We start from the raw sequence: 15,108 nt of genomic DNA on the forward strand, positions 1-15,108 counted from the left end.
AGGCTGATTTCTACATAATGCCAGTGCTAAACCCCGACGGTTACGAGCACTCGCACACGCATGATCGGCTCTGGAGGAAAACTCGCTCTCGCCCACCAGACCAGACTGATGACTACTACTTTGTGGGATGGTTAGTTATTTTTTATTACATTATACCGAATTTACCCATGATATTAAACGTAGTTTATCAACCATATTTTTTATCGTTAATTCATTAGTGGTAATGTCGAAATTCGTTTACACTTTTTAAATATTTATTTTTCTGTGGTAGGGGTCCGTGAAGAAGTCACATACCGTAATGTAAAAAATAAAATGAAGGTAGGAAAACAAATATATATTTAATATGCCGAATGTAATTTATTTTTAAACCAATTAAAAATATAGTTTACATTAATTTATAAAAAAATAAGTTAGTTTGTTATATAATTATAGCTTCTGCTTAAAAGTATTTTTTTTTATTTGTCAGAGTTTTTGAAGATTTTTAATGACAACTATGAAGGAAGTAAATAATACTAAATAAACCATTAGAGGGGGGGGGGGGGGGGGGGGGGCGAATTGAATATCAAATAGCGGAACCCCGTCGACCCCAAATGAAAAACACAGATATAAATAAATTTTCGATAGTAATCAAATTGTCAAAAGTAGAATCATTTGAAAAAAAATCATAAACCATTTGCGTCATTTAAGAAATAAAATTACGTAAAGAGTCAGTCTCTTGTTAAGAGTTGAGCCCAATTTAATCGCAGAGTGTATAGAAAGCAATATAAAAATCATTACTAAATTCTGTACATGTAACTAGTGGCACACAGCATAGAAAGTAGTACATTTTACAAAAGCATTCTTTGAGTAGGTGAATCTAAATATATCCGGTATTTTTTGAATGGTGAATTCCATCATAGTCACATGAAGTAGTTTAGCCGGTTTAGTATCTGTTGTTAAATTATACTGGAACAATACAAATTTCCTGAGAAAGTTGAAGAAAAAAATTGCGCTGTCTGGAAAATACTCTACAGGTCACTGATGTTCTTTAAGCATCGAATAATTGCACCGAGCTATAGCAAAATATACCAACTAAGTATTGCATACATATACCTATGCATTGAACAATATTTGTTGAAATTTGTAGGTTGGTTCATTTTGGCATAGCTAGGTCCAATTATAATCACATCGCAAATATGGGTAATGAAATAATGAATATAATGATGAGCGGCACTCGTGTTCGTGCAACGATATAAAATTATATTGTTATGCTTTTAATAAGGTTAATTAATTTTCCATAGCTCCCCGCTATTTCGTAGATAAATCTATGCCTATTATCATATCGTATAATTTGGAGCCGCCTACTTACATAATTTTTTTTTTGCATATTTCCAATAAAATCACGCGACTCATCCTCATACACCTAATGTATGAAAGTGTGAAATTAACCAAAAAGTCCATATATCTCATCGGGGTGATCAGACATAAGGCTAGGAGGAAAAAAATAAGTTTAAAATTATTTTTTATTCATATTTAACGTAACCGTTCAGGTTTCCATGGAACTGGGGTCAGACTGAGTGTGTTGGGGTGGACGCGGATCGCAACTGGGACTATCATTGGGGCGAAGAAGATTCATCCCGCGATCCTTGTTCCGACAACTTCGCAGGACCACATCCCTTCAGCGAACCGGAGACACGAGCGGTGTCCGAATTCCTCACAGAACACAGAGGACAAATTAAGGTAAAAACAATACCGAGTAATGTAATTTTGTACATAAATTAGTCAGATCTTTATTTAGATAAGTAGGGACTAATGACTCGTTCCATTTATATACCCACATAAAACTTTCGAAAAGAAATGTGTGTGCTACTCAACTTCTTAAGTAATTAACATAAATGTGTTAATTAACGCGTTCCGATTAATGTTCGTTATCCGGGTATTCCGTTTAAAGTTTTTTCTATACAAAATTATAGTATCCGACAATGTAACTACACAAAAACACCATGAGTAAAATTTGCATGCCTTAATGTAACAAGAATCGTTAATCATTCACACTATAAATATTTGGAGAATTTTTTCATCTGATGCTTAGATATAGGCCAACAACCCTTATAATTGTTCTAACTGTTCCATATTACAAGTTTCATAGATAGACAGTTTCTCAGAAACACAGCTCCGACGCGAGGCAGACGGATAGATACTAGTGTTCTACCGGTTCCATTTCACGAGTTCCGTTTTATACACAGATGTGATCACATCGCCCCAATAGTTTCGCCACGAATAAAAATAGATAGGTATTGTTTTAGTTATAAATAATTACTATCTTATTATATTTAAGGAAAAGAAGAGATAATGTTTTTATATTGTGATATAATGAAATATTGCTAATGAAAGTATTTACGCAATTCATGTCTGCTAATAAAGGTCATAAACCACATCAGATTTCATCTTAATGTCTACGTTACGTACTCAATGCATGCGTAAGATTGTGTGCAATTGTCGATTGTAATTACCGGTTGGCGGTGTCCGCTGTGTGGTTTGCAAACAGTTCTAATTATTTATTTTCACTTCTAAATTAGGTCACAAGCTGTGAGATCAATATGTGTAAAGTATATATCGTATTCCCTTCTATTTCTCACAACTTATTATAATCTGAAACAAAAACTAGTATCGCTATATATGATAAATTAGCAACTGATATAGTAATGCGTGCAAGTAGGTAAGTATAGTAATTTATCATTCGTTCAAAACCGTAAAGGTAGACCGCACGTCGATCATGGAAATTGTGACAGAATACGGTATCTGCCCACATCGTTACTTTCAAAACATTTTCTATCTAACTTTCAAACTTTACACCATACAATTTGGTATTCAGTCCACCGTATGATCGAAAGTTTATGGGGAACCATAAAAGTGACTTAAATTACTGTTCAGGATTTTCGATAATCATACTGGCCTAGTGCCCGTTGATAGACTTTACCAGTCAATATGCTTTACGATGTTCTTAAGGAAAATTCTCTGATACACAGGTTTCCTCACAAAATTTTCATTCGACGAAGTTAATGATCTTTGTCGACAATAAAACACACGTTAAATTTTCTTTATTTGTAGCTATAAAATTGTTCTATAGAAATATAATTGCCGCAAATATTTAACAATGGTTGACAAATAGGTAAAGATTTTTCATAAACACCTATAAACTTGGAACAATAGGTCTGGTGTATAAATATCCTAAAAAAAATATTTTACCAAACTTTATTAGATAGTAAGACTGGCTTGCAAGAGTCCTGTATAAGAGTCTGTCGGATTAAATACGCCTAGCATCCAGGGGCCGATTTAAAGAGGCCAGCTAAGCAAATGTCTGAGTAAAAATATGGGGCGTCAAAATTTAGGGCGCCGAGCTGGGTGGTTACATGAAACCTTAATTTTTTCTCTAGGAAAGAACGATCTTATAAAAATTACCATGCATTAAAAATTCATAGGAATAAAAGTTCATCACTTATATCGTGTTAACGGAAAAGGCGGCAAATTATTATTTTCGCCCAGAGCGGCTAAATCGTACCATTCTTGCATCGTCTATTCCTTCCGCTACTAATTTTATAATGATAATAATAACGAGCAATTGCCTTACTAGTCTTAAAAAAATATATATAATTCCAATTAAAAAACATACTTACTATTAATGCGCTCGTCGATTAATCCGCCAGCAAAGACTGAAGGGGACTTTAATAAGATGTACAGATCTTAGTTTTTTTTAAATTATATTTAACATACTTAAATCACTGATACCACGAGTGTATGTACCTATCAATCATTCTGTCTGTATCTTAAGACCTCAAATGACTGATTTCCATTTCTCTTACGACCAAAAAAAGATGCCGACTAAATGTTTTTTTTATTATATTTCTTAGCAGACTAGCGGTACATCAAGGTATTGCACTAATACATGTATTTGCATATTAAGTAGTTTTAATGTTAAAAAGTGTACATGTACATGTCGTAACCTGAATCCCATACAAAATAAAACATTAATATTCACTTATTATGAGTAACTCACTAGAAAATATTACGCTAGAATCTGTTTGGAAGCTTCCGTCACTTCGGCTACTGCCAAGGTACTCTTCGAGGCATTATGAGAGTGCAAGCTATGATACATTCCAGTGTGATTGACAATAGAGTCAGTATAGTTTTGGTACCGAATGCAGTGCAGTACCGTGGAGTAGAAAGTTGCAGAGTAGATGGCGATGCTACGGTTTATGGGAAGACGCAGTGATTATGATCAGGTCAGCAACCGGCTTGACTTGTCATTCGGTTGTACATGCAAGGTAGATAGGTACCCATTTACTTATCTACGTATAAAGGAGATATATTTATTTTAATATATATTTCTGACTAGGTGCTACATAATATTATGTCTATATAGTATACTTCGTGTCAAGACTTAGAATGGAAAATCGTAATGAATGTTATTTGAACTTAGGAAATATTCTTGGTAATATCGGTGCTGTAAAATAATAAAGCTTAAATGTTCCATATGCTAGTGATATTTCAATTTAAGTTTTATTTTTGCAGGTTTTTATATCACTCCATGCTTACTCCCAAGCGTGGTTAGTACCTAGTACTCATGCATACACGCCTTACGGGGATGACGGTGTATTGATGGAAATGGGAAAGCTCGCTACTACTGCGCTAGGGGACATGTTTGGTACAAAATATCGGGTAAGTAATACCGGTTTTATTTTGATCAAGAACCTTTCCTTTTTTATCGAAATAGCATTTAGATTTGACTTTAGTTAACTACACCGCATTCCTATCACATGTACAAAATTAAATATACCTATAACATATTTGGCGACATTATCATTTTGTGGAAAAAGTAAAAATATTTCATTTTAATTTCAGGTTGGAACAGCAGAAGAACTTAGCCAGCCAGCGGGAGGGATGTCCCATGACTGGGCAAAAGCACGAGCCGGAATCAAGTTTTCCTATCACGTTGACCTCCGTGATTCATTTGGACCATACGGCTTTCTATTACCTGGCTCGCAAATTGTGTCGACAGCCCGAGAAACATGGCAAGCTGTTAAGGCAATAGTAGATAATGTTGCACCTGATTAAGTTTGATTTTTCTTGTACGGGTAAGAAAAGACTGAAAAGGTGTGAAATTTCTCCAAGATTTGAGAACAATGAACAAGATTTATTTGTATAGTCAAGCGTTCAATAGAGACTAACATGGCTTGTCAGTTTGAAACAACTTACAGTCTACAGTGAATTAACGATTTGCACTCGTAATTTGACTACTATTTGCCTAATATGCCTTATATCTATTAGCCGTAGGGTCAATAAGGTTGATATTTCCTATTATGTAATGTGCAACGTGAATCGTTTAACATAATTAAAGGCTAGCAATATCGAATCGATAAACATTACGATTCCTAAACAATTCCTATTTAAATAAAATATTTACTATTGTTAGTTACACTACCTATGATCTAATATGACATTCGAAGGCAAAGTACAAGTACTTAGTACTTACTTACTTACCTATTCTTTACTTTCATAACAGTCCTATTATAAGTAAATTCCTTTTTTTTAGCGTTATATGTTTTAGTTGTGATAATAGATTATGCCAAACGACATTTTTTAGAAAGTATTAATTTATTATGTAGGGAAGTAGTTAGTTTTAGATTTAAGTATTTATTCAAGGGATTGATGGTATTGAAAAAAATAATATTTATGTATTTAATAACGAGGATTATGTAATATTATAATTCGGAGGTGGAATATACTTAAATATGTTTTTAAAAAAAATATTTTGTTTTTATTTCCTGTATCACGGTGTTTTAACCGACTTCAACAGAAGAGCAGTAGCTTACCTATCCTTCTTTTTTTTGTACAGCAATATTTTTTAGCCTGTAGGTATGTACTCCGATTTAAATTACTATTTTGCATTGGATTCCATATAGCTCCAGAATGACCCATTTTAATTTCATTAGTATGCGACCTTGGATTTCGTAGATGCAGAAGGGATCAATTAGACCAGTTTTTTATTAATAAAAATGAAAATATTAAATCTTTTTAAGATTTTTTTTATGTATTAGGCAGCAATTTATATGTGTTTTAATAATTTCTTATTCACCCCTAGAGAAGGAAATATATTTTCATTGTTTTTGAAGTCGTTTCAATTGTTTGTTTTTACAAAACCCAATCTACCTTTCCACTTACTAGCGCTGAGCCGCTTATTTTGAGTTTTTCATTGCAGTATATACTTATTGCGAAAACTGAAGAATATATTATGCTTAAACACGATTAGCAGCTAATCGTTCAATAATAAAACACTTACCAAACACATCATAGTGGTGATTTGAAGAATAGAACTGTTCGATAACATTTCTCCTCCTGTCTTTCGGGACTAACTTAGAGAAATAAAAAAGAATCATGTTGTCATTTTTTCATTCTTTTTCTTCTTAGGTTTCTTAATTTTTTCATTCAAAGCCTTCAGAGTTGTAAGGACCACAGATGATATAACAACTACGTTTGGGGGCACAACTTACTTCATATCCAATTACCAGGAACCTCTTGGAACCCGTAACGACTCATTTGTTTACTAATATCTATCGATACAAATTATAAAACAGTCCCCAAAAACTGCCTGTCTTTTCAGACAAAACATACTTACGTATGTGATCGATTTTTTCAAAGTCTACTGAACGGATTTTTGTACGGTTTTTACTTAAAAAAATTATTATTCAGAAATTCAGATACACACTCTGTTTCAGCAATATACCTATAGAGATAATAGAGTAAGATAAAATGTTTCTTATTTTAATTCGACTATTGGTTGGGCGTGTAAATAGCCCAAGCAACGAGAAAAAAAAGAATGAATGAATGAGAGCCAAGGAAATGCAAGGCCGAGCAGGCACTACCTACGGTGTCCCCTCAAGGGAGGAGAGCAAGGGCTACCAGGTAATACTGCGCAAAAATTACTCACCGATCTTGCAGCCAAAGTCAGGAGGCGCACACCGCAGAGGAGGTCCGGGATACTAGGCGATGCTCCGGTTGCCGTCCACGGGCGATGTGACAGGATGAGGTGCGAGGATCAGTGAGGAAGGGAAGAAAATTAAAAGGGAATTAGGATTGATGTGGATAGTAGGAAAAACGTAAAATATTTGTGACGTGAAGAAATTTTCATGTATATAAAATTAATGACAGTCGAATGCCCGTTTCGAAAAAACGGAACATAACGGCCAGTATTACATCCAAAGAGGCGGCATCACCTAACTAAGCTACAAAGGTCGGATGAATAATTTTACGCAAACCGCACCCTTGCTGATGTTGAGGAGACACCAAGCGGCTCAACCAACTATTCTAAATTAATCAACAACTTAATAAAAAACCATAACGTGTTTTCAAATTGCTCCTATAATATTTTGATATAGGTTTAAGCTAGCCGCTTGGTGATGTAGTAGTACATAGTAAGTATAGATATAGACCACACATACAGATAACGAACAAAAATTTTAAAAATAACATAAGTTTTTTTATTACTTATAATAGGTAATTTGTGTAACTACGTTCTCTAATTATAAGTACGTATATAAAGAATATACCTACCGTTGAAACGGTGAAACATGTAATATATTTAACATCATAATTTATACCATATTTTATGTAAAATAAATTGTTTTGATTTGATTTTACAATATTATAAGTAGTATCAAGTAGATACTGGCAGATAGCTACACAAACCGCGGTTTGTAAAAAGAAAAAACCTAGCCAAATAGCAAGTGTCAACTGTCATTTGTCAAACAATATGATATTTTGAATGTTCCATCAGACCCGTTTAACTCGGCGTAAAAAAGTAACACAATAGCGATGAGCAGCTATCTCACTTTTCACGATTTTTCCATACATTTAATGAATCGTTCCTTAAATGTCTCTTTCTACACAACGTCCTTTATTAGTGTGTGTATTATAGTATAAGCTGTCATTCGATCGCAAATAAGCGTCTCTAATCTCGGATTCTGAAACGACGCGTAGCGCCATTTTTATTGTGGTTAACCTTTAACCGCTGCTTTGAAATTGAATTTTCCGTCGCAATTCGCTATTTTGATTTGAAGGCGGTTTTCATTTATTTATTATCTAATTATAGTGCTTTATTGTGTGTGAATGTTTTTGTAAACAGTATATTATAAAAGCAATCATTTAGTGTTTACCAGTTTAAACGTGTAATTGTTTTTTTCGTATAGTTTGATTTATTTGATAATATCATGGTTTATAAGTGCTCTGTTCCCGGGTGCAGTACTCGAGGCCGAGGTATTAAATATTATAGTGTGCCGTTCACAAATAAAAAGGTGGGAAGAGTGGTTAAGTTTATGTCCATTCCTACAAAATTATCCTCCTACTCAACGCGAAAACATTCGTTTTTGTCATAAACATTTTATTCCCGAACATATAAAACAGAATCTAAGATTAACACCTAATGCGATTCCTTTAGTAAACTTAGGAAATACAGATAAATATAAAGTTACAAACCGAGATTTGATATTAGAAATTGAACCCACTAGTAGCATTACTGAACCCTTTATTTTTAAAGTAGTTAACCCTTCTGAACTTAATCGACCCACTATAGAGCAAAATTGTTCTATCATACAAGAACATCAAAGTTCTGAGCTGTCTAGCACGGTATCAATTCATGCTTCATTGAATGAAGCAAATAGTAGTACTCCAACTCAATTTACTCCCAATATACCTCACAATACGCAATACCCAATATGTATAACCCCTTCCACATCAACCACCATTGCTGTGTGTAATGAGCACAAATTAAAAGTCACAGCCTAGTTAAACGTAGATTAACTAATCGTATTAGATTAAATCCCAATGAATGTACCCCTCGTAAACGAATTTTACGCTCTTCAATTCACATTTTAAAGAATAAATTACGTCTCTTGCAATCAAGGTATAAAAAGTTAAAGACTAGATTTGACCTTCATGCACCAAAACAAAGGTGTTCTTGAAAAAATATAACATTTTGAGTACATATGGGAAATTATTAGTAGATTCACAATTACGTTTGACTGGTAATTCATTAAAAGGTCGCCGTTACACAGACTCAGAAAAAGTTTTTGCTTTATCATTATATAAGTTAAGCCCTAAGTGCTATAGATTTTTTACGAAAACATTTAGCATTACCATGTAAATCCCGAATTAATTCTCTACTCAGCAATATTCCTTTGAGGCCTGGTATTAATGACTTTATATTTCAACATTTGGCAGATGCTGCCTTGGATAAACCCGCAATAGACAGGCAATGCACATTAATGTTTGATGAAATGTCCATTAAAAAACACTTAAATTTTAATTTCTTTACTGGGGTCATTGAAGGTTTTGAAGATATAGGTTCTGGCAAACGCACAAACAATGTGGCTGATAAAGCTTTAGTTTTTATGTTACAGGGTTTGTTTTCTCCTTGGAAAATTCCAATTGCATTTTATTTTGCTCGAGATGGGGTTAAAACATTTGTTTTAAAAAATATTATTAAAGAAATAGTATTAGCAGTTTTTAAATCTGGATTCATAGTAAGAGCTACAATCAGTGACCAAGGTTCTGCCAATGTTGCTGCTATTAAGTCATTAATATCAGATTCTAATGCTGAACTCCCTCACGTGGTAACAAATATACCAATGACATCTGTTATAAAATCGGCCCAAACCAACTGTACCATATCTATGATGTACCTCATTTATTGAAATGTTTTCGCAATAATTTTCAGAAAAAACCTACTCATTGGCAACCAAAGGGCAAAGTGGGAGTATATTGAGAGACTTTATAAAGTGGATGGTTTTGGTGGCAGAGCAAGAAGCACCAAACTTACTGAGAAGCACATAAATCCAACTTCATATGACAAAATGAAGGTAAATAAATATACATTGTTCTATCACAGTTCTGTTTACAAGTCTTGACTGATTGATAAAAGATTGAAATCCTCCCCTTATTTAAGCATGATTATTGTACTTTGATAATTGCTCCTAATATACTTTTCAATATTGACATTATTAAAAATTACCCTTATACAAACTCTAATTGGCCTAACTGGCATCATATTAATTGTGCTGCTTCAAATAATAATGCATCAACTGTAGGCATAGGAGTTTGTCACCTACAAATTAATATTATAAAAAACCTCCTGGACTGGATTTATTTTGTCGACAGCTGCCATAACAGTTGATAACAGGTCAAATAATGCCATATGAATAGAACTGTGCTTATGAAAACCTTTTAGATCAGCACAGAATAATTTATGTTTTTCGAAATATGAGTAATGAGCACAGTTAGTCTGTAAATTACTTTCCCAATAACTTTTGAAAATTACGAATTTTTGCTATAACCATAAAAAACATTATAGACCTATAATTCTTCATATTACTTTTTTGGAATATAATATATTCATTATCCATAAATGTTATGTTGCTTTCAATAATATTAACAAAAATTCTTCATATTACTTTTTGTATAATAATATATTCATTATTCATAAATGTTATGTTGTTTTCAATAATATTAACAAAATAATAAATAAATTCATCTATGCATTGTCTGTGAGATTTGTATATGTGATTATTTTTATGTTCGTTATTGACTCTTGATACTTGTAGTATGAATTTGTTAATTATTTGCCATGCAGCTTTAAACTTATTTTGGAGTTATTTATGAAATTATTATTTTGGGCTTTTTGAGTTATCTTTATGATTTTTCTATAAAGTGTAGAGTATTTTTAAACAATCAGTCTATTTTTTCAATTCGGTTTAAATCTATATTCCCATAATGTCATGTCGTGTGCCAAATATGATACATCTACCTTATATCACCGTCTTATTTTACTTGAAATCCATCCTTGTTCTTTTAACCATGACATAATAAATAAAACTTTATGTATATTCATCATACAGAATCATGTAAAAAAATATATATTATTTATAGATTTAAAGAACACTTATAATGAGATGCATGCATTTATCACTTAAAGCAACAATATTAGTTAGTCTTTGTTACTCTTCGCGATAATATGTAACTTAAGGTTATAGCTTAAGGTCCATTTTTCATACATTTTGTTTAATACGACGAAATTTTAAAGGCCGAAATATCCATGCATATTAATTATTTTTACGTTTTTCTTTCAACTGCGAGAACTAATCACTAACTAGACGTGAATTTAAATTCTTTACTTGTCAATACTTGTTTAGTTACCCAGATTAAAGGTGAAACAAAATGTATGAAAAATGGACCTTAAGCTATAACCTTAAGTAAATTATTAAAAGTATCACTGTCTTTCACATTGTTCGACAATTTATTAGACAGCTGTGCACCAGGGTCGTAGCTTAGCGGGGGGTGAGTGGTGGTGGGCTACCTTAAAATACTAATGCAATACCTTAATAATCAACTATAACAAACTAAACATTTTCCATTTCTTATAACGAAGCCTAACAAACTAGATGCTTTTTTTAATTATATATTCCATATGTGGAATCCTCTAATGAATGAGTCCTCTAAATTGCTCAGTAACAATTTGACATCGTCGGAGAATTAATGGACTTCAGGATCTTTAGGTCATCAGCAAACATGAAAGGTGTGGAATGATGCAAGCAATTGATAATGTCATTTATGAACATATTAAAAATAACAGTCCCAAATGGGAGCCCTGTGGGCACCCCAGAAGCAATATGATGGAAATTGGAACTAAAACCATTAAGAACCACATGGTAAGTGCGACCAGTAAGATAAGATTGAAACCATTCATACATGTGCCAAGAGTACCCATACCCGGATAACTTCTGCAGCAAGAGTTCGTGAAAAACGTTGTCAAAAGCCTTACTGAAATTTGTATATATTACATCAGTTTGCATGTTATTGTCTAAGACTTCTGAAAGCAACTCAGTAAAAGAGACCAAATTAGTGCTTGTTGAGCGAAATTTAACAAAACCATGTTGGTGTTCAGTTAAAAATGGTTTGAAGTAAGCTTCCAGATATGGAAATACTACAAATTCAAACAATTTTGCCATAGTAAAAAATAGAAATCGGTCGATAGTTGGACATTAATGTGTTATTGCCCGACTTGTGTATCGGCACCACTCTAGCTACCTTCCATTTCTTTGGAAAAATTCCGGTTTTCAGTGATTTTTATAGATTTTACAAAGTGGACTAGTCAGATTTCTTGTTCATGCAACAATAAAATTTGGTGGAATATTGTCTGGGCCAGAACCTTTGCTTATATCAAGAGTCTTAAGTTTACGTGAAACTTCATTAAGTGTGATGTGCAACGACGTAAAACTACGAGTCCAAGTCCGAGGAGTAACTCGCACAGCTATCCATGAAATGATAAGAAAAATTCGGGTTAGCATCGACATTCGACTCCATTAGTATCTTTCTCGTACACTGATGCAAAGTGCGAAGCAAACATATTACATATTTCAACTTCTTTGGAACTAACTTGATTACCACCGGACATCGAAGCTGGGAGAAAGCAAGATCCTCTTCTTTTGGCCTTGATGAATGACCAAAAATGATTATAAAAATTTTAAATATTATCTTCTATACTTTCAAGATAATGTATTATAACATTTATTTAATAAGGATCTGCAACTCTCTCTGAGTAATTTAAATTCTATTCCATTTAACGGGTTCTTAAAAAATTTATAGCATAGCCGAAACATATTTATTCTCAACATACATATGAGGTTGCGATTAAACCCAACCGGATACTTATTACTTCTTAGTTTAAATTTAGGTACATAAAGTTGGATAGTCTCATGTAAAATACCGTAGAATTTAGTGAGCATATCATTGACGCCGTTGTGACCAAGTACCTTTTCCCAATCTACATTATCGAGATGTTTCCCAATAGCATCGTAATCGCCTTTCGTATTCTCGCATCGTATCTATGGGCGCAAATTTATATTTAGTGATTATATTATTATGAAAAAGTCTAGAATATTAAAGAATGATATTTAAATAAGTATTTACAACCGCAATTCTGTTATTTATTAAGTTTCAGAATAAATTAGAAACTGTATTGACTATTTGAGTGTTTGGAAAATAATGGATATTTATTTATATCATTATTTAATTGTTTATGTAATCTAAACGTCTAAAGTAAATTCAATTAGAATTGTTAATATTATCCTGATTTCTATATCATTGTTTTAATCTATAAGTAAAAATATTCACACCTTGTTAATAGCGGCATCTGTTAGAAAATAATGTAAAATAATAGTTTGCTTACTTAAAAAAGTTATTTGTGTAAAAGTAATATTATATCTAATTATGTAAAATTCATTATAATATTAATTTTGAATATTCAGCTATAACCTACGATTTATTGTACAGTAATTTTAATTATTTTTCTAAAAAGGAAGTTGCAGTTAAATTCACTATGACTCAATTGGATTATATAAAGCCTGGTCATTTTAAATTCACTTCACTTGTGTTCCAAGATCAAGAGAGAATAAACCAACCAATATTAAGTTTGTGTTTTCATTATAATGGACTCCGAACACGTGGATACTGGCTTATCTCCGACATATCCATAATCAGATTTCTTTATTTAATTTCGTTACCATATCAATCAATGAATCAATTCATTTATTTTGCAAATATGGGTACCTTAAGTATTAGGTGGTGTATTTTATAACATAGCGTCTTACCATATTTAGGCGAATGACGTGCAAAAATTACAATATAAAGTTAAGCTAAAATAACAATTTAATATTAATATAGTATATTAATATAGTATAGCATTAGGTAGGTATGATAATATAATATAATCTATCACAGTTGTTACAAATTGTTACACAAAATTATTCCTGTAAATATTCTCTTATATAATAATATGTCTTATCAATTAAAAAGGTTTTAATTTACGTTTAAATATATCTATGTTTTCTATGTTTACAATACAACTTGTAATTTATTATATTATATTCTTGGACCCATGCAGATACCGCTCTTATCTAATAGAGCTGTATTGTTAGGTGGCATTTTGTTCGTTTGCTATAATATTTGGTGTACATATTATGTGTAGGTTTCTTTTACAAATATTGAAATTTCATTGTATAAATAAACTAGTTAATGTAAGAATTTTTCCTTAAGTTCGCTTCCAGTTTTAAGTTGCAGTACACCTGGAGCCCTAAAAATCGTATGGCTTCTGCCTGTAAGTGATAATTTATAGAAAGCAATTTAGTTGCTGACCTATTCTTGAAAAAAAAAATAAGATAATGATTTCTTATATTTACGCGTTATTGAATTAAATATTGATCTATCGCGGGTTCGTATTTTATTTTCTCCCGACGTTTGAGCTGCAGCCTTCATGGTCACGGGGGATCATGACCATGAAGGCTGCAAAAACGTCGGAGAAAATAAAATACGAACACCGCGATAGAATCCAAAATAGTTTAATTTCAAAAATAAGATGTTTTACTTTAAATTAATTTATAAATGGTTTTCTGTAAGCCAATTCACAATGTCCTCTAATGCCTTATTTACTCTAGCCTCTAGTAATAACTGAGTTTTCTCAGAGAATAGTACCGTACTATCATCAGGAAATAAAATTATATCATCATTACTGATCCTTTTCCTTTCATGTTTCCAATAAATCGTATTCTGTGATTAAATTAACCACTTTCCCAACTTGAAATTGGCATAATGTACAACAATTGTCATAAAAAAACCTTAATATAATATGTTAAATTGCCGTATTCTTGTGAAAGTATTGGCCAGAATATCAATTTCTTTGGGCCATTTAATTAAATATCTTTAAGCTCATAACAGATTAAATAATCATACCATGATTAAAATCGTTCATTTATTAATTTACTAATATATTATTTATATTATTAACATTTCAGGTCAAATTTGCAGCCCAAGTTTTAGCCGGCAAGTGGCTACATCACTAGAAATCCAGATGAAGTCTCTGCTATCTCTCCAGGATCATGATTACATAAGTTTAAATGAAGACATTGGAAATGGTTTCACAGCAGAAATTCTTCTTTTTATAAATAATTTGTTTGATAGTTTAAATGGTTTTGGTCATTATGGGAATAAGTTAAAACATGCTCTTTCATATAATTCGAGCAC

At 32.3% G+C, this 15,108-nt stretch overlaps 1 protein-coding gene and 1 long non-coding RNA gene across 3 annotated transcripts; both read left to right on the top strand.

The window, feature by feature from the left end:
- The first annotated feature begins 7 nt into the window (after positions 1–7).
- LOC119189534 (carboxypeptidase B-like) lies at positions 8–5,692 on the top strand. Its single transcript, XM_037439475.1, has 4 exons — positions 8–130; positions 1,530–1,719; positions 4,552–4,698; positions 4,882–5,692. Exons 1-4 carry the CDS (start codon positions 18–20, stop codon positions 5,092–5,094), a joined length of 663 nt encoding a protein of 220 aa, XP_037295372.1. The 5' UTR covers positions 8–17; the 3' UTR covers positions 5,095–5,692.
- A 3,952-nt stretch (positions 5,693–9,644) lies between these two features.
- LOC119189547 lies at positions 9,645–14,902 on the top strand. Of its 2 annotated transcripts, XR_005112464.1 has the most exons (3): positions 9,645–9,893; positions 11,577–11,738; positions 14,880–14,902. It is a non-coding gene; the product is annotated as an uncharacterized LOC119189547 (long non-coding RNA). The 2 variants fall into 2 exon arrangements; XR_005112463.1 differs by lacking the exon at positions 14,880–14,902 and having other exon boundaries at positions 11,577–12,539.
- Positions 14,903–15,108: the final 206 nt, after the last annotated feature.

Source organism: Manduca sexta, chromosome 17, assembly GCF_014839805.1.
Source record: "Manduca sexta isolate Smith_Timp_Sample1 chromosome 17, JHU_Msex_v1.0, whole genome shotgun sequence".
Lineage (NCBI taxonomy): Eukaryota > Metazoa > Arthropoda > Insecta > Lepidoptera > Sphingidae > Manduca > Manduca sexta.